The sequence below is a fragment of the Malaya genurostris genome, chromosome 3 (genome assembly GCF_030247185.1).
Source record: "Malaya genurostris strain Urasoe2022 chromosome 3, Malgen_1.1, whole genome shotgun sequence".
Classification (NCBI taxonomy): Eukaryota; Metazoa; Arthropoda; class Insecta; order Diptera; family Culicidae; genus Malaya; species Malaya genurostris.
This window is the reverse complement of record NC_080572.1, coordinates 145,264,256-145,286,676: the sequence shown is the minus strand read 5'-3', so window position 1 is coordinate 145,286,676 and position 22,421 is coordinate 145,264,256. Positions and strand designations below refer to the sequence as shown.

The following is a 22,421-nucleotide window of genomic DNA, read 5'->3' as shown; positions in this document are numbered from 1 at the left end:
TCTTGAAGAGTATCATCGTGGGAAGTCTCTTCCTTAATCTCTTTTTCGGTTAAAAACCCAACCGAGTTTGCTTCTAGTACTGCCACTTCCCAATGGCTTATGTCTTCGTTGAAAGGCTCGTCGTTACCACTATATAAACCTGATGATGGGTCGGCAATGTTATCTGTGCCACGAACGTATTCGATGTCATAATCATATGGGCTTAGCCTCAACGCCCAGCCATCAGCCCTGGTAAGAGCTTTCCTAGAGTTTTCCCGCGTGCGATTTAAAATGAATGCCACACCACATCAGTACGAAGAACAAACCGTCTTCCCAACAAAAAATATGCAAAATGTTCTACGGCCCACACAGCGCTCAACGCTTTTCTTTGATTTTGAGGATACCTTTTTTCAGTTTCAGTCAAAGCTTTTGAAGCAAAACTGATAATTCTATTTTTTTGTTTTTCACCTAAAAATGTAACAAAACCATATAATACATATGTTTGTAATGCATAAACCACAAGTTTACCTTCTTGAACAAGTACTGCACCCAAAGCTTTGGGAGAAGCATCTGTATACAAGATGGTCTTCTCAAACTCTGAGAAGAATCCGAGAGTTACGATGCATTGCGCAATACCCTTTTTGATGTCCTCGAACGACTTTTGCTGTTGAGAGCCCCATGTCCATGCATTCTTAGAAGTAATGGCCCACAATGCACTACTGATGTCCGCAAACCCACGAATATAAGGACTGACATATGATGCTAAACCCAAAAAGCTCCTTAATTCAGAAGTTGTGGATGGAGACCGAAAATTCAAAAGGCTGTTTATTTTGGCTTTTTCTACGTGGAAACCGTTTTCGTCCAGTTCATGACCCAAAAAGCAAATGCTGGACTTATCAAACTCACACTTCGCTTTATTTATCGTGAGATTATTAGTCGCCAGTATATTAAGAACTTTCGTCACAGATTCACGCAACTCATCAAGTGTCCTAGCAAAAATCAATATGTCGTCTATGTATACAATAACATTCTTTATGTTAACGAAGATTCGTTCCATTTCTCTCTGAAATATTTCAGGAGCGCAATTCACCCCGAACATAAGGCGGGTGAATCGAAACATGCCGCTTTCTGTTAAAAATGTCGTGAGATCTCGTGACTCCTCACTGAGTTCCAGGTGGTAATACGCATTTTGTAGGTCAAGTTTCGATAAATATCTGGCACCAAACAATTTAACTTTCATTTCCTCTATCAACGGTAATCTGTAGTATTCTCTCTTGATTGCTTTATTTGGTCCTCTCATATTAACAACCAGTCGAAAATCGTCCTTACCCTTTGGTACTGCGGACATTCCACTGATCCATTCTGGTGCACTTTTTCAATAATGCCGCGAGATTCCATTTCCTGCAATCTACATCGTGCGCCCTCGCGATAAGCAGCAGGGACATTATAGTAAGCATTTCTACTTGTAGCAACTGACTTGTCTACGCTAAACTTGACTTTAACTCCTGGCATTTTCGGGAAAGTAGTATCTTTAGGTAATATTTCACTATTGTTGATATTTGAGCCAACCTGAAGTAACTTTAAATCACTTGCCGTGCATCGGCCGAGTAGTGAACGACGTCCTTCATTCACTACGTAAAATTTTGCAGTTATCATAGGTTTGGTAGCATTCGATACTGTAATCTTTGCTTGAAACACGCATTCTATCGACATTGGGCTACAAGATCCATAACCTTGTAAAATTGTGTCTGTTGATGGCTTTATCAGCTCAAGTTTTGCTTTTCCTGCACTGTACTCTTTTTGTAACATTTTCCAATCACGTCCCCCTATTACATTAACATCAGCCCCAGAGTCAACCATAAATGTAATGGGCGAAGAAAATCCGACAGAACAATCGACTAACACATCTTCGAAAGAAAGGGTATTTACTTCCTAGAACGGAAGTTCAGAAGACAAATGTTAAATTAGTGACCAACTTTCATGCAACTTTGTTTATTAACAAAACATTTGCTTGTTTTTTTGTTATTCAACTGTCAATTACCTTTTTATCGTCTGGTTCCTCCTCACTCCATGATGGAGAGGCAGACTGTACTTCTTTATGCTCGACCGTGTCTATTCGTTTACGTCTACATGTAGCAGCAAAATGTCCAATCTCGTTACAGGTGTTACACCGCTTGCTGAATGCTGGACAAATTTGACCCCTTGGATGAGCAGGACGGTTGCATCTAGAGCAACGTGAACGTCGTCCCAGAAAACGCCTTCCGGTATTGCGATACCGTTTCGCTAGCCGATTGTCGTAATAGTCATCCTCTCGTGTACGCTTTCGGTTGCCCTGTATCGACCGCTGCACATGTCTATGCTGAATCGCCAACACGCCAGCTTCCCGATTTAACGTCTTCATATCGTCCAATACTTCCGCTTCGTAGGCTTCCTCTCTTGTGGCTGATTGTACAATGAAGTTCGTCACATAGCCGTAGGTCCGTGCTGCTTTCGCGAGTTCTCTATTTTTCAATCCTTTCAATAACTGGGCTCTCACGAAGCGTTCTTGATCCATTTGGCTATAGCCACACAATCTCACTTTTTCCATTAATCTGGCATGGAATGATACGGCTGACTCTTCAGGTTCCTGTTTCATGTTAGAAAATGCCTCATGCTCCGCTGACGTGTCTGTCATAGACTGTAGGTAGTCGTGAACGTTTTTGACAAAAACTGAGTAACAATCTGGCTCACTAAGTTTTGGACGTAAACTAGCAGCACGTACAATTCCTTGGAGTTGCTCCCCCATCGTTAAAAATAACAACTGTGCACGTTGAACTGGATCATGAGCGTTTCTTAATGAAGCTGCAATTTCAAAATTCTCCATTCTCTGTTCCACGATTCCCACAATTTGTTCGATGCTACGCCACTAGGAAATGGTTTAATATGGTCCCATCTAACAGTTGAAGTAGGCCTTGGAATATAATCAACATGCTTGTAAGTCGAATCCCATTCTGCTTTATCATTTTGCGTAGTATTAACTGGGGTAGTTGAAACTGCTGGTCGGTCAAATCTGCTTAAAGCCTGGGCTAACGAGGCCAAATTTTGTTCCATGCGTTCGATTCTCTCCAGCGTGTCAACTTTATTCTTGGGGACTAGATCAGACTCTGTTGATGATGCTGCTGATGATTCTGATTTATCGTGAATCGAGTTAGAGTCAATACTACCATTAGTAACTATACTCTCAAAACTCGTACTGTCTAATTTTTCATCAACTACTAAATTTGTTGAGCTAACCGACTCTCTGTCAGTAGCCTCATCGTTCTCGGTTAGACGCACGTATTTCCCTTCGTTTGCCATTATGGTGGAAATAAGCGTATTGGTGGTCACTGATATCAACTGTAATTTGACAAATTGAAAAAAGAATCGTAGTTATTTCACGGTAATCAGATTATTCTGATTCTTAATAATAATGGCGATATTACTAGCTCAACAATACCGAAAAGCTCATAGTTCAATTATTAAACGGCCGATCCAGCTCGTTGTCTCAAAAACCTCAAACTAGGTACTCATTTTTTTTTTAATTTTTATATATACACTTCGTCCTGAAATGTTGCAGCTGAAGTCGTCCCGCACCATTCAGCAAAAAAAATGTATTTGCGAACCTCCCGTTCCGCATATAATCAATTCTGTTTATCTACATAACCTTCACTTATCTGTACCAGTAAGTCGACTTAAACAGTATCATTTGACATCCACGTAATTTCTGAAGTCGTCCCGCACCGTTCAGAATCTACGAAACGTCCCATTTCGTTATAGTTGAGGTAAACATTTTCCACACTCTCTCAATTACATCGAAAAATAAGAGAAACAAGACAATTGCTAATTTCAAAAACGACTGTTTTAGCTTGCGTTATTTCTTATTTTTTCATAAAAAATTGTACTTTTCGGTGTTGCAACAAGTGCTGAGTGATTCCTTTCTATATCGTTAAGAACTTTTTATATCCTTTTGATTAAAGAAAAAAAACTTTAAACTGGTAATTAGAGTTTTTTTCTCTACAAAAAATACTCCTGGTAGGATCGCCAATGTGAGTTTTCCTTTATTAAGAGTCTGGAATCATCCAGCCAAGCTGAGACAATTTGATAATGCGTGTTACCTGTTCAAGCGACCAAAGAAGAAAGAGGACGAGTTAGTTCGTTGATCGCTTACTACGATGAAATAATAATAAGCGTGGTATCGCCATGGATACAAACAACACATTACCATGGGTACAAACATCACACTACCTCGTGTTATTTCCAGGGGTGTATTGTTGTGACTAGTTTGCTTCCAACGAATGTCTAGATATATTTAGGAAGGTATTCACAACCCCACAGAAATGTCATGTTCTGATATATAGTTTACAGAGATGGAGTTGGAAAATACAGGTATGAAAGAGAAGTATTCACGGTCACGGTCAGTTTCTGAATAAGATGTATATACTTCTTGAAAAAAAAATTGCAAATTGATTGCAGATTTCTGTACTATTTTGCCCTACATGTTCGTCGAGGTGCATTTAAGATGGAAAATTGTTGCTTTTTTGTTTAGTTTTTATGTAGTTAAAAAAATTCTTAGGACAAGTCTTTATTTCGTTTTTAATTTTGTGGTTATATTCTTCATGTGCTGTGTTAATGGCTATTTTTAGTTGATTGCATAGGTTTATATAATTTTGAAGATGATTTTTTCTTGTTTGTAAGTTTTGTGTGCTTTTTGTTTTATATTTTTCAAATATTTTAGTTGTGAATTGAACCATACAGGTAATTTGCTGTTATGATTTTTTCTTCTTCTTTTCATGGGCAAAGTTTCGGCTAATATTTTGTTTATAATGTGATAGAATTTGTTTCCTCCGACGTCGACATTTCATTCTGTACTCAGTGGGTTCCGCCAATTTATTATACTTAGTCTACACTTGACTTCTTCAAAGTCAATTTTATTGTATTCCGGCACTTCCTCATATTCCAAGTCGTAGGGAAGGGATGCATTGTGTGTAAATAATGAATATTCAATTGCGGTGTGAAATGCTTCATTTTTCCATAATAGCAGGTTTGATGCATTCACACAAAAGTCTTCTGTGCAATTTGTGAAGAGAAGGTCTAAATATGCGTTTTGTTGATTTTTTACGGAGTTTACTTGATGTAACATAGGCCTACATGAGAAATTTTGTCAAAAAAGTAGTGCAATGTTTCGTTTTCTCCTACGACTGGAAGTAAGATTGATTGATTTTCAATGTGTTCCACCTAACAACAAGATAATCGGCCACGTTAAGCTAACGCAAATGAGCCCAATAAAAATTTTATTATAAAAAAAATTTCAATGTCAGAAATGAAGTCCGCATTACGTTGATTGAAGTCGCCAAAATAATGAAGCTTTACTTCAGGTTCCATATTCGAAATAATTGTGTCTAAAGATTGAAAGAATAATTCAAAAGAGAATTTGTTCGCATTTTCGGGTGGGAAGTAGACAGAGCAGTAAATATGTTCTTCTCCCAATATTGAGACTTTGACCCATACATGCTCAAATTCTTTATATTTAGGAGTAATAATTTCTTCAGAAGTGAAGCAAGAGTTAATGGCTATGAGGACTCCACCTCCAGATTTTTTCTGACAGAGAGATAAATTTCGGTCGTGCCGAAATACGTTAAAATTATTTCCAAATACTTCTTCGCTTCTTACACTTTCATCCCAGCTGCTTTCAGTTCCAAGGATTACGTCGAAAGAGGAGGTTATTAAATTTTGATGAATTTCTTTCATTTTGGCCGAGCTTTTCATGCGGTTGAAATTTTATCAGTAGACCAAAATTTCAGTCACATTTTGTCTATGAAGCGTTGAAAATTTTCGGGTCACGGAGTCTAGATTTCAAGAAGCCACCGTCGCCAGTTGTAGACTGTTCAGTAAGACGAACAATTGGAGGTCGCATAGGGTCCAGTTCAAATTGGCTGTCCTTAATTGAAAAGGTCGGAATGTTGTCCATAATTTGGCTACTACGAGTAGATGGCGATGGTACAGTGGTGTTATTTTCCGAGTGTTGTTTGTTAAAATTACTTTTTGCTGGATTACTTCTATATGGGTTTATGGTTTCGCCCTTTTGAAAATTTACAAATGTAGAGACAATACTAGCACTTGGAGGTCCAGAGAATTGAGTTCGTGCTGCTGCCAGTAATTCCTTATCGGAAGACAATTTTTGTTTAGTAGGTGCCAACGAATTTTCGGAATTATTGCTTTTGCTGTTATACTTGTTATATCAATGGTCTATTTTCCGTGCGTATTTGTTGCTGTCGTTTACGTTGTTTCCCCCTTCGAGTAGCATTTTCAGATTGTTTTTCTTGAAGACGGCGATTTCTTTGTTTTGAATCGTATTGTCTCCAGTCGCATTTCCATATTTTTTGCTGCCGATGAAGTGCCAGCCTGACGTGAGTTCCGAGTCAGCTTTTTCTTCTTGTGAAAGTTTAGCATTCTGGGCACTGATTCCCATTTCTTCAGCAATACATCGATGAGTTTGAGGGACTTTCTCTTTCTTCATTATTGCTTCATTGCACAGTGCCTTGATGTCGTCCAAAAATTCTTTCGATGATATGCAGCATAGTGGGTCGATACTTTTTATTTCATTAATATTTGATTGCACGCCGTCAATTTTTTTTTTCGAAAAAAGTAAACACTTTTTCCAGTTCCAGGCTGCATGAAATTTCCGATTGCACTTTCCGTGACACTTGCAGAGATAGCGATTGTCGTAGACAGTACAATTACTAATCCCGCACTTCTCCATGTTTACGCGACTGAATGTTAAAAAATGATTACTATTTAAAAAAGAGTGCCTACTTGCACGTTTGCGTCGAAATAAAAAAGTTGAAATAAAATTTAAAAAAAAATATACGCGCGCGATATACTGCGACACGAGTCCCGTGAACACGTCCGTTCGGTTTGGACGGATGGAAGAAGAAATCGGATGTAGTTCCACTGCCTTGTCATAGATGGTGATTTACGCGTTCGATGTGTCACCATTCATGGTGCAACAAGGTCTATTTATAGATTCCAATGATTTTTGTATTATGAGTTTGAACTTATATTTTCACTATATAAAAAACGTTTACATAATAAACGTTATATTGACAACAGATAACAACGGATAGGTTGGTAAACGACTCGACAATGCGCAATTCAGGCCCCAATGTGGTTCATAACCTCTTGTCCAGTAACTCCTATCCCTACCTCCCCGCGGTGCCGGCTTGGGTGCGAGTAACCATAGGAAAGATCTGGTAACCAACCCCGGTGGGACCTTGATCGTAAGCTGACAGGGAAGGGGTCTTGCTTTCTTTTTACAGAGAGCAAGCCTACCCGAGCGTCTGTTCCCCATGTTGGGGCGGCTCGAAACAGTGTCTGTTCTCCATGTTAGGAGCGGCTCATTACCGTCCTTGTGTTAGTTTGGGACTCTAAACAGTGCTGACATGATGGCCCTCTGGCGAGACAGGAGGTTAGTGCAGGCCTAACAAGCCACCCGGAAAACACTTGTTATGAATAATCTGGATATAAATACGACTCGGAATAATCGGCAAAGACCTACGCGACGAAATAAGGACTACGATTGGAAGCTTGGCACATGGAACTGCAAATCGCTTGGCTTCCCAGGATACGACCGAATGCTGCATGATGAGCTTCAAATCCGCGGCTTCGATGTCGTAGCATTACAGAAACTTTTTGGGACGGAACAGAAGGTGTGGGAAAGTGGGTATCGAGCGGTTACCTTCTACCAGAGCTGTGGGACAACCAGCGTTCTAGGATAGGGATTTGTAGTGCTGGGCAAGATGCGCCAGCGCGTGATTGGGTGGCAGCCAATCAGTGATAGAATGTGCGTATTGAAGATCAAGAGTCGTTTCTTCAATTACAGCATCATCAATGTGCACTGGGGACGAGTATAGCGTGATGGCTAAGTCGATGCCTTTCACGCAGCCCGCCTGGGTTTGATTCCCAACCCCGCACATAGGGTAAGAAAGTTTTCTTCTGTCCCGAAGAGGTGAATGACATTAATGTTAAAGCCTCTATAATAGAAACAACAAAAATGTGCACTGCCCACATGAGACAAGACCCGATGACGAGAAGAAAACATTTTACGCGCAGCTGGAACGAACCTACGACAGCTGTCCACGGCGGGATGTAAAACTTGTCATCGGCGACATGAATGCTCAGGTAGGCCGGGAGGCAATGTACAGGCCTGTGATCGGCCTGCACGAGATAACAAACGACAACGGTCAACGATGCGTGAATTTTGCAGCCTCCCGAGGAATGGTAGTTAGAAGCACCGTCTTCCCCCGCAAAGATATCCACAAAGCCACCTGGAGTTCACCTGATCAACATACGAAAAATCAAATCGACCACGTTCTCATCGACGGACGATTCTTCTCCGACGTCATCAATGTCCGCACATACCGCAGTGCCAACATTGATTCTGACCACTACCTTGTTGCAGTTTGTATGGGCAAGGGCGCATGTTTATATGCAGCAAGGGCGAGGATGCTGCAAAACCGCACTAAAGCGAACGAGAAACGATACAGACAGGTACGGAACAGATAGAACACGGTTTTCCGGAGGAAAAAGCGCCACCAGGAAGACCAAAATTGCGAAGCGATGGAACAGCTGTACCATAAATGCGTCGAAAACAAAATACACGAGAGGAAGAGGCTCTAGAGAAGAAACACTACGCCTCCCGCCACGAATATTGATAGACGGTGACGATATCGAGGTGGTTGATGAGTTCGTGTACCGCCGACAATGACACCAGCATAGAAATACAGATACGTATTTTGGCAGGGAATCGTGCGTACTTTGGACTCAGAAAAACCCTCCGATCGAGAAAATACGCCACCGCACGAAATTGACCGTATACAAAACGCTCATTATACCGGTTGTTCTATATGGCCACGAGACCTGTACTATGTTGGCAGAGGACCAACCCCAAGTAACATTTTTAATATTAATAAATACTTGTAGCTATCTTCAATGCTACATAATAAATCTTGCATTAAAACTTTAAACCCCACGAAAGCCTACTGAAAACCTCTATAAGAGCATGTTTCTGCCAAGTGGACCATTCTTCATAAGGTTTATAAAGCAAAGTGAAGAATCATCATAAAGCTGCGTTAAAACTTCAAATTCAAGAAAATTTTGAAACCAAATTTACGATCAACATTAAATTTATTTGGATGGAATAAATTCCACTATGAATAAACTATCGTTTTTTTAATACTTTTCTTGATTATATGTGTGTCATATCTGCTTTGAATGCAATCAGTAACAATTTATTGGATTTTATTTACAAGTTTGAGGCTTTTACGGAACGTGAAAACTTCATGCGCTTTTATTTTTATCGTGAATGTATGGATAAAAATAAGAATTATAACTAATCGCCTTGAAATAAATACGGTTTTTGCGAAAGTCTCCATGATTTATGAAAATTATTTTCTGTGATTTATCGTCTTTTTTGTATAAAACTATTTCGTGGCGATAAAACTTGTGCATACGTTTTGAAAATGAATCATAAAAGTCCATCATACTTCCTCGTTTTTGCATTTCGAAGTTTATTTGATGTCAATAAAGGCTACGGCAAAGAACATCATAATGGCGGCCATGAAATTTTCTTCAATGCAAATTACACTTAATCTAAGAAGCAATAAATCAAATAACCCACAACTGGAGTGTCATAAATGTACTTTAGAACCCTCAAATTTGCTCTGAGTGAAACTGTCATTCAATGAACACGCACACACACAAATCTAGATTTATGAAAGAATTTTACTGACAATAATGTTTTAAAGAAAAATTTTTAAAGCAATATTAAGAGCGTTTGCATGGTTTTATTCTAGTACAAATTGATTTATTTTTAGTCCAGTTGTTAGTCTAGGTAAAAGGTTTTATAGAAGCTTTAAAAACTATGATATTACTTATCAAAAGCGACACTTATTATAGTTGTTATAAAACAAGTAGTGATTGAACAATCAATTACAAAACTCCTATAAATTATATTCAAAACCATAAGGCATTCGAATTGTTACTTGGGACGCGTCCTCAGTGTTTTCGAAAGAAAGGTGCTGAGGACCGTCTAGGGCGGAGGGCAGATGGAAGATGGAACGTGGAGACGGCGTATGAATCACGAATTGCAACAGCTGCTAGGAGAACCACCCATCGTACGGACAGCTAAAATCGGACATCTACGATGGGCTGGGCATGTCATAAGGATGTCGGACGACAGCCCACTGAAAATGGTTCTTGAATCTAATCCGACTGGTACAAGAAGAAGAGGAGCGCTGCGAGCAAGGTGGATCGATCAAGTGGAGGGTGATCTCAGAAGCGTTCGTGCCTTGAGTGGCTGGCGACGAGCAGCCATGGATCGAGTTATGTGGAGACGTTTTCTTGATACAGCAAAAGACACTCCAGGCCTATAGCTATTAGGTAAGGTAAGGTTGACAACAGAATAAGCCTTGGTATTACATTTCTGTAGTGGAATTTAACCTTCTATTTCAACAGACTTCGCAGCCGATTCAGAGTGTACAGAACCATTGCATGGCTGGGACTACAATTCTACTGACACTACGATTTCTTCCAGGTCGGGACTCGAACATACGACAGCTGATTTGTAAGACAAGTGCCCTATGCATTGAAAAGTCAACCCGGGACTGATGATGAACGCAAATAGCGTTCGTAATACCGGTATCTGTTCACTACTACGTTAGTATTATAACGAAATAGTTTTTTCGTAGTGGAATCCAAAAGGAACCTATCATTTTTTTATGACGGTTTAGTTTCATTCCACTAACCCAAACCTTTGCTATATTTTAATCAAACCCCAAACCTTTGCTATATATAATATATATAGTTGCATTACTTACCCCTATTTTTGCATTCGAATTCTTTGCAAGTATCATAACTTTTTCAAAGACAAACGCATAGCGATGCTTTGTTTTCTGATCCTCGTGTGCTTTTATATTTAAATCTCCATCCAACAATAATCGTCCATACTGTTCTAAATTATTCCCATTTGGCAAATTCAAATCTAAAATACTTTCCTAAAAGACAAAAGAGCAACAAAATTGAATGGTATTTCATGTTGATCAGGTAGAAATAATACATCAAACTATGATTGTTGAGCAACGAGCCAAATAAAATTTTATTATATACAAATGATTGCTAAGTACAATGTTAAGATCTTTACGCGGTATGGTAAAGTGACTTATAGTGGCAGTAGACACAGATTTGCATTAACCTTAATTCAAATGAAATGACTTTGCACCTAAAGAGACTTCATAAGTTTCATTCGAATCTGGTTTTTGTTTCCGCGACTAGAGGTTAATTAGTATAAAAATTAGAAACTTTTGTCAAAAACAGTGTTGCAAAAAAATCATATAATCATACCTTAACGATAAAGGAAATCATTCGCGATTCATGACATCGATTATCAAAATCCGAGAAATTAAAGACAATTGCGATCACTGGAAAACATTTCATCCAGATCAATATCATTATAGTTGCGTTTCATAAATTCACTCATTATTGAAAATCATTCTCAGGATATTATATAGTAACATAATAATATTCAGTAAGATGAAAAAGATTTTGCAAATCTATTTCATCCGAATCACCTTTTGAAGATTTTTTTTGCGGATGCATTACATACGCACCTGTTCACATTTTCCACAGTCATGAGGTATATTCAAAAATATGTTTTTGAGTCGAATAAACTTAAGTTTAATGTAAGCTACTAAAAATGGATTGTTCAAAATCCAAACATATCAAAATGTGCTTAGAAATACTTACATGCATCTGCTTAAAATAACGTGTTAGAATTTGAGCAATTCCATCGTTTAGAACTGGTAAAATTCTGGAACAATCCCCTTGGATATGCATGAGACTTTACATGGGTGATTGGTAAAGCAAATAAGGTATTTTTCACGGATCTGGAGATCTTTTCACTCCAGACTAATTTTTGAAATGGGTGTATGTGTTTTTATTCACATTATTTCCAAACAATTATAACTGAAAATCTATAGTTTTTTTAGCAATGACTGAGTAGAAACATATATTAAAGAAGCCAAATGAATGAAAAATTAACAGAAAAGATAATTTAATAGGAAAAGATACGCTCAGAGACAGGACTCGAACCTGCGTTATTATGCATATGCTCAGAGACAGGAGTCGAACCTGCGTTATTATGCATAAGCGCTACCATTTAGCTACTCTGAACCTTGTTATTAGATACTCTAACACGCAGTCAGACAACATACAACAACGTAGCATGTACATCGAACATGGTCTACATCATGGCTGCCACCCGACCGACACTATACATCAAAACATCTTCTCTGTCCAGCAAACATTAGTCTTCTCGCTTTATACCTGTTCTTCCGCTCAAGCACTGAGTTGAAGAGCGTATTTATAATCGCTTGTCACTTTCTTTAGCCAGTCGCTGGCTGGACACTCACTCCAGCCTCGTTCACTATTACTTTAGTATCACAACGAAATAGTTTTTTCATAGTGGAATCAAAAGGAACCCATCATTTTGTTAAGACGGTTTAGTTTCATTCCACTAACGCTCAAAATCCAAATTTATAATGACACGAATATATGCACCATTGGACTTTGTGTTGAAATAAAAATGAATTTAATACAATAAAATGGGTATTGCATGATATCGTTTATTTTCTAAGTAACTGTCGTTTATAATGCTAGTAATGTCCAAGTCTGTTGAGTTCAATGCATTTATTTTTTTTATCTGGCTTTTTTGCGTAAGGCTTTACGTGGCCGATTGGCTTACATTTTTGTTTAAATTTTTTTTTGCTATTGGATCTCGTTGTCACCCTTTTTCTAGGGGGAGATAAGTTTCCATTTCCATCCAACGAGGATCGGGGGTCACTTCGTCCGCGGCTTATCTCATCATCCATTGCTTCATCGTCGGTGTTGTGTGTGATTTCCGTTGTTTGCAGTTTGCTGGTTGGTTGGATGGTAAGTTGTTAACTGCAGCTGGTGTACTTCTATAGGGGATACGTTGGATGGTTTCGTTGAAGATGCTTCACTGTTGTTGGTGGCTGTCACAGGTGTACTGGAGTTGCTTGGGGTTGGTGTGAAGGAAGCACCGTTGTCCTTTGGTGTGGTTGTCTCCTTGTCCAGTTTATCACATGGCTTACCGTAGTGAACAGCTTTTTGGCAATATTGACATGTGGCCACCTGATTGTCATAGGTAACAAGTAATTTGCACGGAATTCTTGTATTCTGACCGAAAGTCACATAAGAATGCATAGGCCTCTTCAAGCGCATGCGTAACAAACGTTCGCCATTTAGAATACCGGGGAAAAAGTTCTTCCACTTTTCTTTTTCAATAGAGAGAATCTCTCCGTATTGGGACATAGTTTGGCGAATATAAGAATCGGTGACGCTTGAGGGAAGATCATGCACACGCATTTCTGTAGCACTATCTTCCATATATACTGGAATGTTGTATTTAATGTTCTCGTACTCCACATAGTGCACATTGTTATTGTCTTTTGCGAATTGAATTGCATCCAACTCTTTATAAAACTGGATGTAAACAACATTATTCCTCTTATTGTATTGAAGTAAATGCACACGTTTAATGTCAAGATGCATTTGCTCTTTAAGCAAACCTTCAAGTTATCGTTCCGAGGGTCGAATTTTGCACTGCCTGAAGTCAACAAAAATTGTATTCTTTCGTGTCGGCGGTAGCTTTTGTTCGTTTGGTTCCTCATTTTCGAGGTTGTTCTATTGTTCACTACACAATACTGTACTTGGTTTCTTCCGTACCGAACGTAGGCGGTTTTGTTTTATCGACTGCCTTGGATGAGATGAGGAAGCGAACTGTCGATCAATGCATTTATGTTGGTGAAGCAATAATGCATGGCTTTGTAATATCATATAACAGGTATTACTTCAGATTGGAGCAATTCATTATGGAAAACCTATTATAATCCACCTAGTGGTGTAATGATGCCTTTCTCATATTACTCATTACATCATAAATATAACCATGAAATTCGCAAAAACAACTGTTTATTGAATAGAAATAGGAAAATTTGCTCGGATCTAATCTCACAAACTCTATAAATCCTGTTTACCCTGTAATTCCGGAACCGAAAGTAGTATCCACAACAAATTAAGGAATTCCATATGAGACTGTAAAACTTTTATTTTGAACCTATAAGTTTGTGAAAATCGATTTGGCCATCTCCCAGAAAAGTGAGTGAGATCCTTTTTGCAGTTTTTAATTACTAATTCCAATTCTTCCGAAACCGGATTCAGATGAATGGAAGTTAACCATCGTTCGTGGAAAAATACTGATAAAATTGATAATTTTCCACTTATCACGCTTTAGTTCCGGAACCGAAAGTCGGATCCGGATAAAATGTTCTACATTTTGTTAGGAAATTATAAGACCTTTCATTTGAATCTTAGTTTGCTAAAATCGGTCGAGTTGTTCCAGAGATAATTGAGTGTAAACTTTTTCCCAAATAACTCCGGAAAATCGGTTCAGCCGTCTCTGAAAAAAGTGAGTGCATTTTTTTTTGGAACATATCATCCTATATCTCCGAAACCGGAAGTCGGATCTAAATGAAATTCAATAGCCTGAAACCTGTTTGATTTAACTCATGACAGCACCAGCCAATCAGAACGCGAGATGTTTGCATATATACAAGAGCATTCATATAAAAGTTGAGTGGTTAATTTTTCCTACCATTTGATGAGCAACTGTTCCCGAAGCAAGACACACGAGAGCAACATCGAGGACCTGTCGTCTTACCGTTTTCCGATCTGAATGCACGAGACATCGTAAGCACAATGACACCGAAAATCGGTAGAAAGGCAGCCAAAAAGTCCAGCAAGGCCCATTGCCGAAACAAGACCCACACGAGAACCATCTCAGATCTCAATATTTCCTACCAAAAAATTCATCAAGGTGGAAGTTAAATTAATTTGCACCGTCACTAACACATTCAATTACGAACGGCAATGCGAAAGCGAAAGTGATGATTTTGAACACATCTTTATACTAGTATACAAATATGCCGTGCGAAACAGAGTTGAACAAATTGAACAAATGAAAGAGATGAACAAATTGTCAGAACAAATGTTTCCACTTGATTTGCGCATTCTACTTTCCAGGCGTATCAGAACTGGCTAAACTTAAAGCAATCCTAAATATTTCTTTATCACAGTGCACAGTGGTCCGGATCCACAATTTAGGGGGACAAAAACATTTGTGGCTTAGCCTTATACTTTAGAGCTATGATGTCTTCAGAACAAATGATCAGTGAAAGATAAGCCATATTTTGAAGCATATGGTATTGGGGTGGTTCTAATTATTAGGATAATTCAAAAATTATTTTCCGTATGTGTTGAGATAGAGGACATTCTTCGGCAAAATTGTAGGAAAACTTATATCAAGCAACTTTGCCGAAAACACTATTGTAGTATCTCTAACGGTTTTAGTGTTACAGCTATTTTAATAGAGCAACTTAGGGTGTTCCTAAAAAAATCTAGCTTTCTTAATTTTCACTTCTCGATTTTGGTGTCTTTGAATATATTTTAGAGTTTGTTGAAACCAATTTTTTCATGACTAGCGCATTCAGGTAGCGTTTTCGAACCGAAGTTATGAGCAAAACTAGTTCAAAAACAGATCATTTTTAAACTGCTATATCTAACATTGGAGCAAATGAAAAAAATCGGTTTCTTTCATTTGATAGAGAATGCTTTCGAGCATGTTTATAATAAAAATGGCGGAGGAGATATTTTTTTAAATTTTTTAAATTGTGTTCAAACATTGGGTTTTTTTATTGAAAAATGCTCTTTCATGTAAGACATTTATTAGCTATATATTAAAATAAGGTATTGCTGTCTTCTAGCGTGTTCAAACTAATTCAGCTGCATAATCGGGAAAATGGAGTACACTCACGTTGGTTGTTACTCTATTCGATAATGCTATTACAGGATCAGTAATCGTTTGAATACATCCTCTAGATTCACTAAACGATTGAATTTCTGCGGATGGAACTTACTATACTTGCGAATTGATTTATTTCGACTCTCTTGCGCTTCCTTGCTGTACATACCAATAGGCAGCAAAGCATGTTTTATAATTGCAGTCCTATGCACCAGAAGTTTATGCACGGTTGGCGACAGAGCATACCATCCATACAGCTCCACAAAACGAATTCTTGTTTGTTCAGCAAACTCCTGTAAAGCAGGTACCGAAATCTTCACATTGCTGTTTATCAACGTTAAGATTATAAAAAACCGTTCAAGTATATTTCCATTTAACTCGATGATTTGCGCTACTGTGTTATATTCTTTGAAAAATCTACGGGCCATACCATCATTCGAGTTGCCGCCTCCAGGTAATGGTTCACCAATGCTAGACCCTGTCAGATTGGAGCGAAATCAATCTTCAGTATAGGAACGCATCCAGTTATGTCTCTGACATTACCCACCCGCCTTTTTCTTTGTGTCAATACAATCGTAGCACTAGCTATGTAATCGGCTGCGAAGTCTGTTGAAACAGAAAGGCCGAATTCCACAATAAACGTAATATCAAGATTTTGTTTTGCTTGACGATGTTTTTTGAGTTTTTGTATTATCTAATAAAAATACATGAAGAGTGTGCCAAATATATTGTGTTCTGATCCTCTATTCAATATAATGATACATTTTCCAAGAACATATATATGTTTTAAATTCTAGTACTGACACCAAGTTATATAAATTTTATATTTTTAAATGCTCTACATGAAAGATAATATTTGGCTTGTATACATCTCATTCAATAGCCTGTTAAGGATGAATTTTTAGTTTTGCCTTTCTCATATAGAAATGATATGCAATCACAGTGAAAATCGACTTTTTAATCGAGGCCCGGAGGGCCGAATGTCATATACCATTCGACTCAGCTCGACGAACTGAGCAAATGTCTGTGTGTGTTCGTCCGTGTGTGTGTGTGCGCGTGTGTGTGTGTATGTATGTAACAAAAAAAGGCGGGTGGGTAATGTCAGGGACATAACTGGATGTCGTGAATACGAAAAAACTGACACGCACCTATCACTTTTCCGAATATCAGTTAGTTGATTGATTGTATAAATTGTGCAAGCTTTCCTCTTTTTCACTAATAGAGTTTGAAGCGATGCACCTACATTAAAGTACAGATTAGTTACATTAAACAGCTACTATTCTACAATTATATATTCCAAACTTGAAACAATTCCTTTTTAATTTGCTAATATATGAGACTAGGTACGACAAATTTGTAGTTTATTTTTATTGAAGCTATGAAGTTCGAAGATATCTGATTCTTCTCGAAATTTCAGTACGATACAATCGCAATGGCCTGGTCTGAAATGTATCCACGATCTTCGGTATGCAAGAGTCATTATAATAATAATAATGATAGTAATAATATTAACAATAATAATAATAATAATAATAATAATAATAATAATAATAATAATAATAATAATAATAATAATAATAATAATAATAATAATAATAATAATAATAATAATAATAATAATAATAATAATAATAATAATAATAATAATAATAATAATAATAATAATAATAATAATAATACAGATTAACCTGTATATATGGCAACCCTGTTTCGCATGGCATATTTTCACACGACCCCATACTAGTATAAAGATGTGTTCAACATTCGCTTTCGCATTTCCGTTCGTAATTGAATGTGTTAGTGACGATACAAATCTGCCTTTCTAACGGTTTTCGATGCCATCTAGCTGACGGTGTCTCGTACGTTCAGAGTAGCTGCTTTAACTTAAATGACGCTCTTTCTCATTTTTTTTTATTTTTTTTTACATTAAATATTTATTGTTTCTCTTTGGTTACATTTCTGTATGATGTTACATGTCAAGTGATGTAGTAATGTTACTTTTCATCTTTAAATTTACGTTAATTTACTAGTTAATAATGTTTGATTAAATTTCCTTTTAACAGTTTAACTGAGAGACAGTTTGATTTATGAGACAGTTTGATTTATAATGACGCTCTTTCTCAGATCACATTTCATTTTATACCTGCTACTGGTAGCGGTGTACGGACGTCCCCTTTGTTAAAATATCGCAGAACGGGAAACAGTGGGACGATATAAAAGAGAGAGTTAGTAGAATTGAATTGGCTGTCTAGCTGTTTACAGCATCTTGTGGAATTTTTACGCAGAAACACGCACACAGGAGGAACAGTTAAGGGCAAGGCAAAGTCCCGCTCGAACCGTGCTGGTCTGCAGTTCCCAGTTGGCAAAATCCATCGTCTGCTCCGGAAGGGAAACTACGCAGAGCGTGTCGGTGCCTTTTCAGGACGACCACATCACTGCACAGTGGTCCGGATCCACAATTTAGGGGGACAAAAACATTTGTGGCTTAGCCTTATACTTTAGAGCTATGATGTCTTCAGAACAAATGATCAGTGAAAGATAAGCCATATTTTGAAGCATATGGTATTAGGGTGGTTCTAATTATTAGGATAATCCAAAAATTATTTTCCGTATGTGTTGAGATAGAGGACTGCATTCTTCGGCAAAATTGTAGAAAATCTTATATCAAGCAACTTTGCCGAAAACACTATTGTAGTATCTCTAACGGTTTTAGTGTTACAGCTATTTTAATAGAGCAACTTAGGGTGTTCCTAAAAAATCAGATTTTTTGCTCTAGCTTTCTTAATTTTCACTTCTCGATTTTGGTGTCTTTGAATATCTTTTAGAGTTTGTTGAAACCAATTTTTTGATGACTAGCACATTCAGGTAGCGTTTTCTGAACCGAAGTTATGAGCAAAACTAGTTCAAAAACAGATCATTTTTAAACTGCTATATCTAACATTGGAGCGAATGAAAAAAAAATCGGTTTCTTTCACTTTCGAGCATGTTTATAAAAAAAATGGCGGAGGAGATATTTTTTTAAATTTTTTAAATTGTGTTCAAACATTGGGTTTTTTCATTGAAAAATGCTCTTTCATGCAAGACATTTATTAGCTATATATATATTAAAATAATGTATTGCTGTCTTCTAGCGTGTCAAAACTAATTCAGCTGCATAATCGGGAAGATAGAGTACACTCACGTTGGTTGTTACTCTATTCGATAATGGTATTGGATGTGGATCAGACGTTCAAAGGATTCGTTTGAATACATCCTCTAGATTCACTAAACGATTGAAGTTCTACGGATGGAACTGCCTGTACTTGCGAATCGATTTATTTCGACTCTCTTGCGCTTCCTTACTGTACATTATTTGCTATCTGTTTGGTTCCCTTGCGATTGATTGTTGAGCAAGAAGGCTGGATAATCTGGAACCACAATTATCCTTCATCTGTTCCCCTTTGCTGCCCAAAATAATAATCTTTCAAAAGGAAACACGGAACTAACAGCAGGAAGTGGACAAAGTGCAGAAATTGCAGAGCTTTCTCCCACAGTACAGAAGAAAGTATTTGTATCGACGAAGCTAGTGTTCTGCCTGAACGATACGAAAGTGTTAAACGACATAACAGGCACACACTTCCAAGCTTGTTACATATGCAAGCGCTCAGGAAAAGCTCTGAATTTTCAAGAACTGAAACAAATGAGAATAACCCAAACAAATATCAATTTGGAATTTTGCCTCTACACGCAATGATTCGATCTATGGAACTTTTGCTAAAAATCTTGCTCTAACATTGACGACCGCTTCCTTTGGAATTGGAGTAAAACGACAACATATAATTTCGGCATTTATGGCGCCAGTGTATGGTTACTGCCAGCATTTAATAAGAACAGGAACAGAGACCCTGAAAGTGCTACACCAACAGGAGCAGCTTTTAAAGTATACTAAATCACAAACGGAGGTGTTCCACCGGACCGCATCTGACGTCAAAAGTCACTACTTTGAAATTTTCGATAGTGTTGAGCGCATAGTCATCGACGTGAAGCAGTCATTACTTAACATCAGCAAAATGACAATAGTATTTGCGGTAATCTAGGTCAGCGTATACAGTCATGCGAGGCCTCTCTGCATACAGCCATAAGCGACGTCTGCAAATCGAACAAATCCAGCAACAAAATTATGAATGAAATGAGTGAGCGTCTTTCATGCCTTGAAAAAGAATTTATGCTTCCTTCGAAAATTGTCGAAACCCCCACCGCTGCATCCAATCCTATCTTGAAAGAATTGAGAGATGAGGTCAAATCAATATCGACGTCAATCTCGAATATCGTCGCTAAAGACGGAGAAAAAACTCAGTCTAAAACTCTAGCTGAAGAATTGGAAGCAAACAAACCACTAAAACCAAAAGAAAAAAAAGACATTTGCAAAGAGCATGGCTGGCGCTTAATCGGGAATAAAAAATCTGGAAGAGTGATTAAAGTAAATACGACCGTAAACAGCGCAATCACCGGCTTCAGGAGAAACAGAGTAAAACAAATGACAACGTCAACTTCAACACAAACTATAAGAGCAACAGTAACAAAACCAAAAATAATATCAATAACATCACCTGCAACAACAATAAAATTAGTCAACCTTCACCATCGGTTATCCAAAATGCCTTACCTTCGGACAAGGAATTACTGGCAGCAACGCGTATTCAATTTTCTGGACAACGAAGTACAAATATCAGTAATACCTCAACATTTGTAAACCTCAAAAAGGGCGAAACAATCAACTCTTATCGGAAAACCCCAGCTGAAGGCAGCAACAATAAATCTATAGTCCAACACCCAGAAAACAACATCGCCGAACCATCATCCATCGGAGTCAACTACACTGACGCAATTTCGTTCGACAGTACGAAGGACAGTCAATTTGAACTGGACCCTATGCGGCCACCTATTGTGCGACTGACTGAACAGTCTTCGAATTGCGACGGTCGGTTCTTGAAAGCTAGACTTCGCGACCCAAAAATTTTCAACATCGTGCGACTACATCTAGCCTACATGAAGGACCAATCATCCAACGTGTGCATCGACGGACAAACTCCAACTAGTATAAAAATGCTGCTAGTCTTCGAAAGACATCCAGCGTGTTCAGCAGATACATCTCCAGCGCATCTTCACTGAAGTTCATCAAGAATATGGTCTTAGGCCGGACGAAGCCGAAACTATCTGTCCAGCGAGCGGACCCGTCGCTTACAACAAGTACGCGAAATTTTACCAGCCTAATTTTCGGAAGGAATAGACTCAGAAATTAGTAATGTATGTATAACGAAATTAAGACTTGTCATAAGAATTTTTTAAACTACACGAAAACTAAACTAAAAGGCAACAATTTTCCATCTCAAATGCCGTGAATACTTTTCTTTCATATCTGCATTTTCCAACTTCATCTATCCATCAGAACATGACATTTCGACAGCTCTGAAAAACTTAGACGCCTCAAAAGGGCCTGGACCTGACTAAATACCACCAATACTCTTAAAAAATCTAGCTGAAAAACTCACACTACCACTACAACTACTTTTTAACTTATCACTTAATAAATGCACTTATTCTAAAGCATGGAAAACTTCTTTTCTTTTACCAATAACTAATTCTGGTTCAAAATCTAACATTCGGAACTACCGTGGAATAGCCATTATCTTTTGCATTCCAAAATTATTTGAAAAAATTTTAAACGAAAAACTTTTTCAACAACTGAAGAACGTAATAACTAACAAACAGCATGGCGTTTTCAAAGGCCGCTCAACTACAACAAATCTCCTTGAATTTGTGACATTCACTCTGAACGCAATGGACGCTGGCCACCACGAAGAAACTCTTTACACCGACTTTAGTAAAGATTTCGACCGTATTGACACACCATTAGTTCTATACAAACTACAAAACTATTGCATAGAACATAGTCTTCTGGCGTGGCTTGAATCATACTGCACGAATCGTGTACAAGTAGTTCAGTTCCAAAACATAAACTCTGAGCCAATTAACTTAACATCTGGCGTATCTCAGGGCTCTCACCTAGGGCCTCTTCTTTTCATTTTAAATATATACGACATTTCCTCCATACTCAAAAATCTAAAAGTGCTTATATATATATATATATATATATATATATATATATATATATATATATATATATATATATATATATATATGTATATATATATATATATATATATATATATATATATATATATATATATATATATATATATATATATATATATATATATATATATATATATATATATATATATATATATATATATATATATATATATATATATAGATATATATATATATATATATATATATATATATATATATATATATATATATATATATATATATATATATATATATATATATATATATATATATATATATATATATATATATATATATATATATATATATATATATATATATATATACAGACATCATGAAACTTTTCATGGAAATT

The 22,421-nt window shown here is 37.3% G+C and overlaps 1 protein-coding gene across 12 annotated transcripts in view; it reads right to left on the bottom strand.

Moving 5' to 3' along the window:
• LOC131435145 (protein vav) overlaps nucleotides 1–22,421 on the bottom strand; it is a 684,197-nt gene that overhangs the window by 252,828 nt on the left and 408,948 nt on the right. For 11 of the 12 annotated variants that reach the window (XR_009230453.1, XR_009230454.1, XR_009230462.1 and 8 more), the window contains one exon: nucleotides 10,872–11,048. The exons of the other annotated variant lie outside the window; for it this stretch is intronic. Coding sequence is in view for 2 of the 11 variants with exons in the window: in XM_058602726.1 (XP_058458709.1) it covers nucleotides 10,872–11,048 (177 nt within the window). In the remaining 9 variants the exon portion in view is untranslated. The remainder of the gene's footprint in view (nucleotides 1–10,871; nucleotides 11,049–22,421) is intronic. 12 annotated transcript variants of the gene reach the window in all.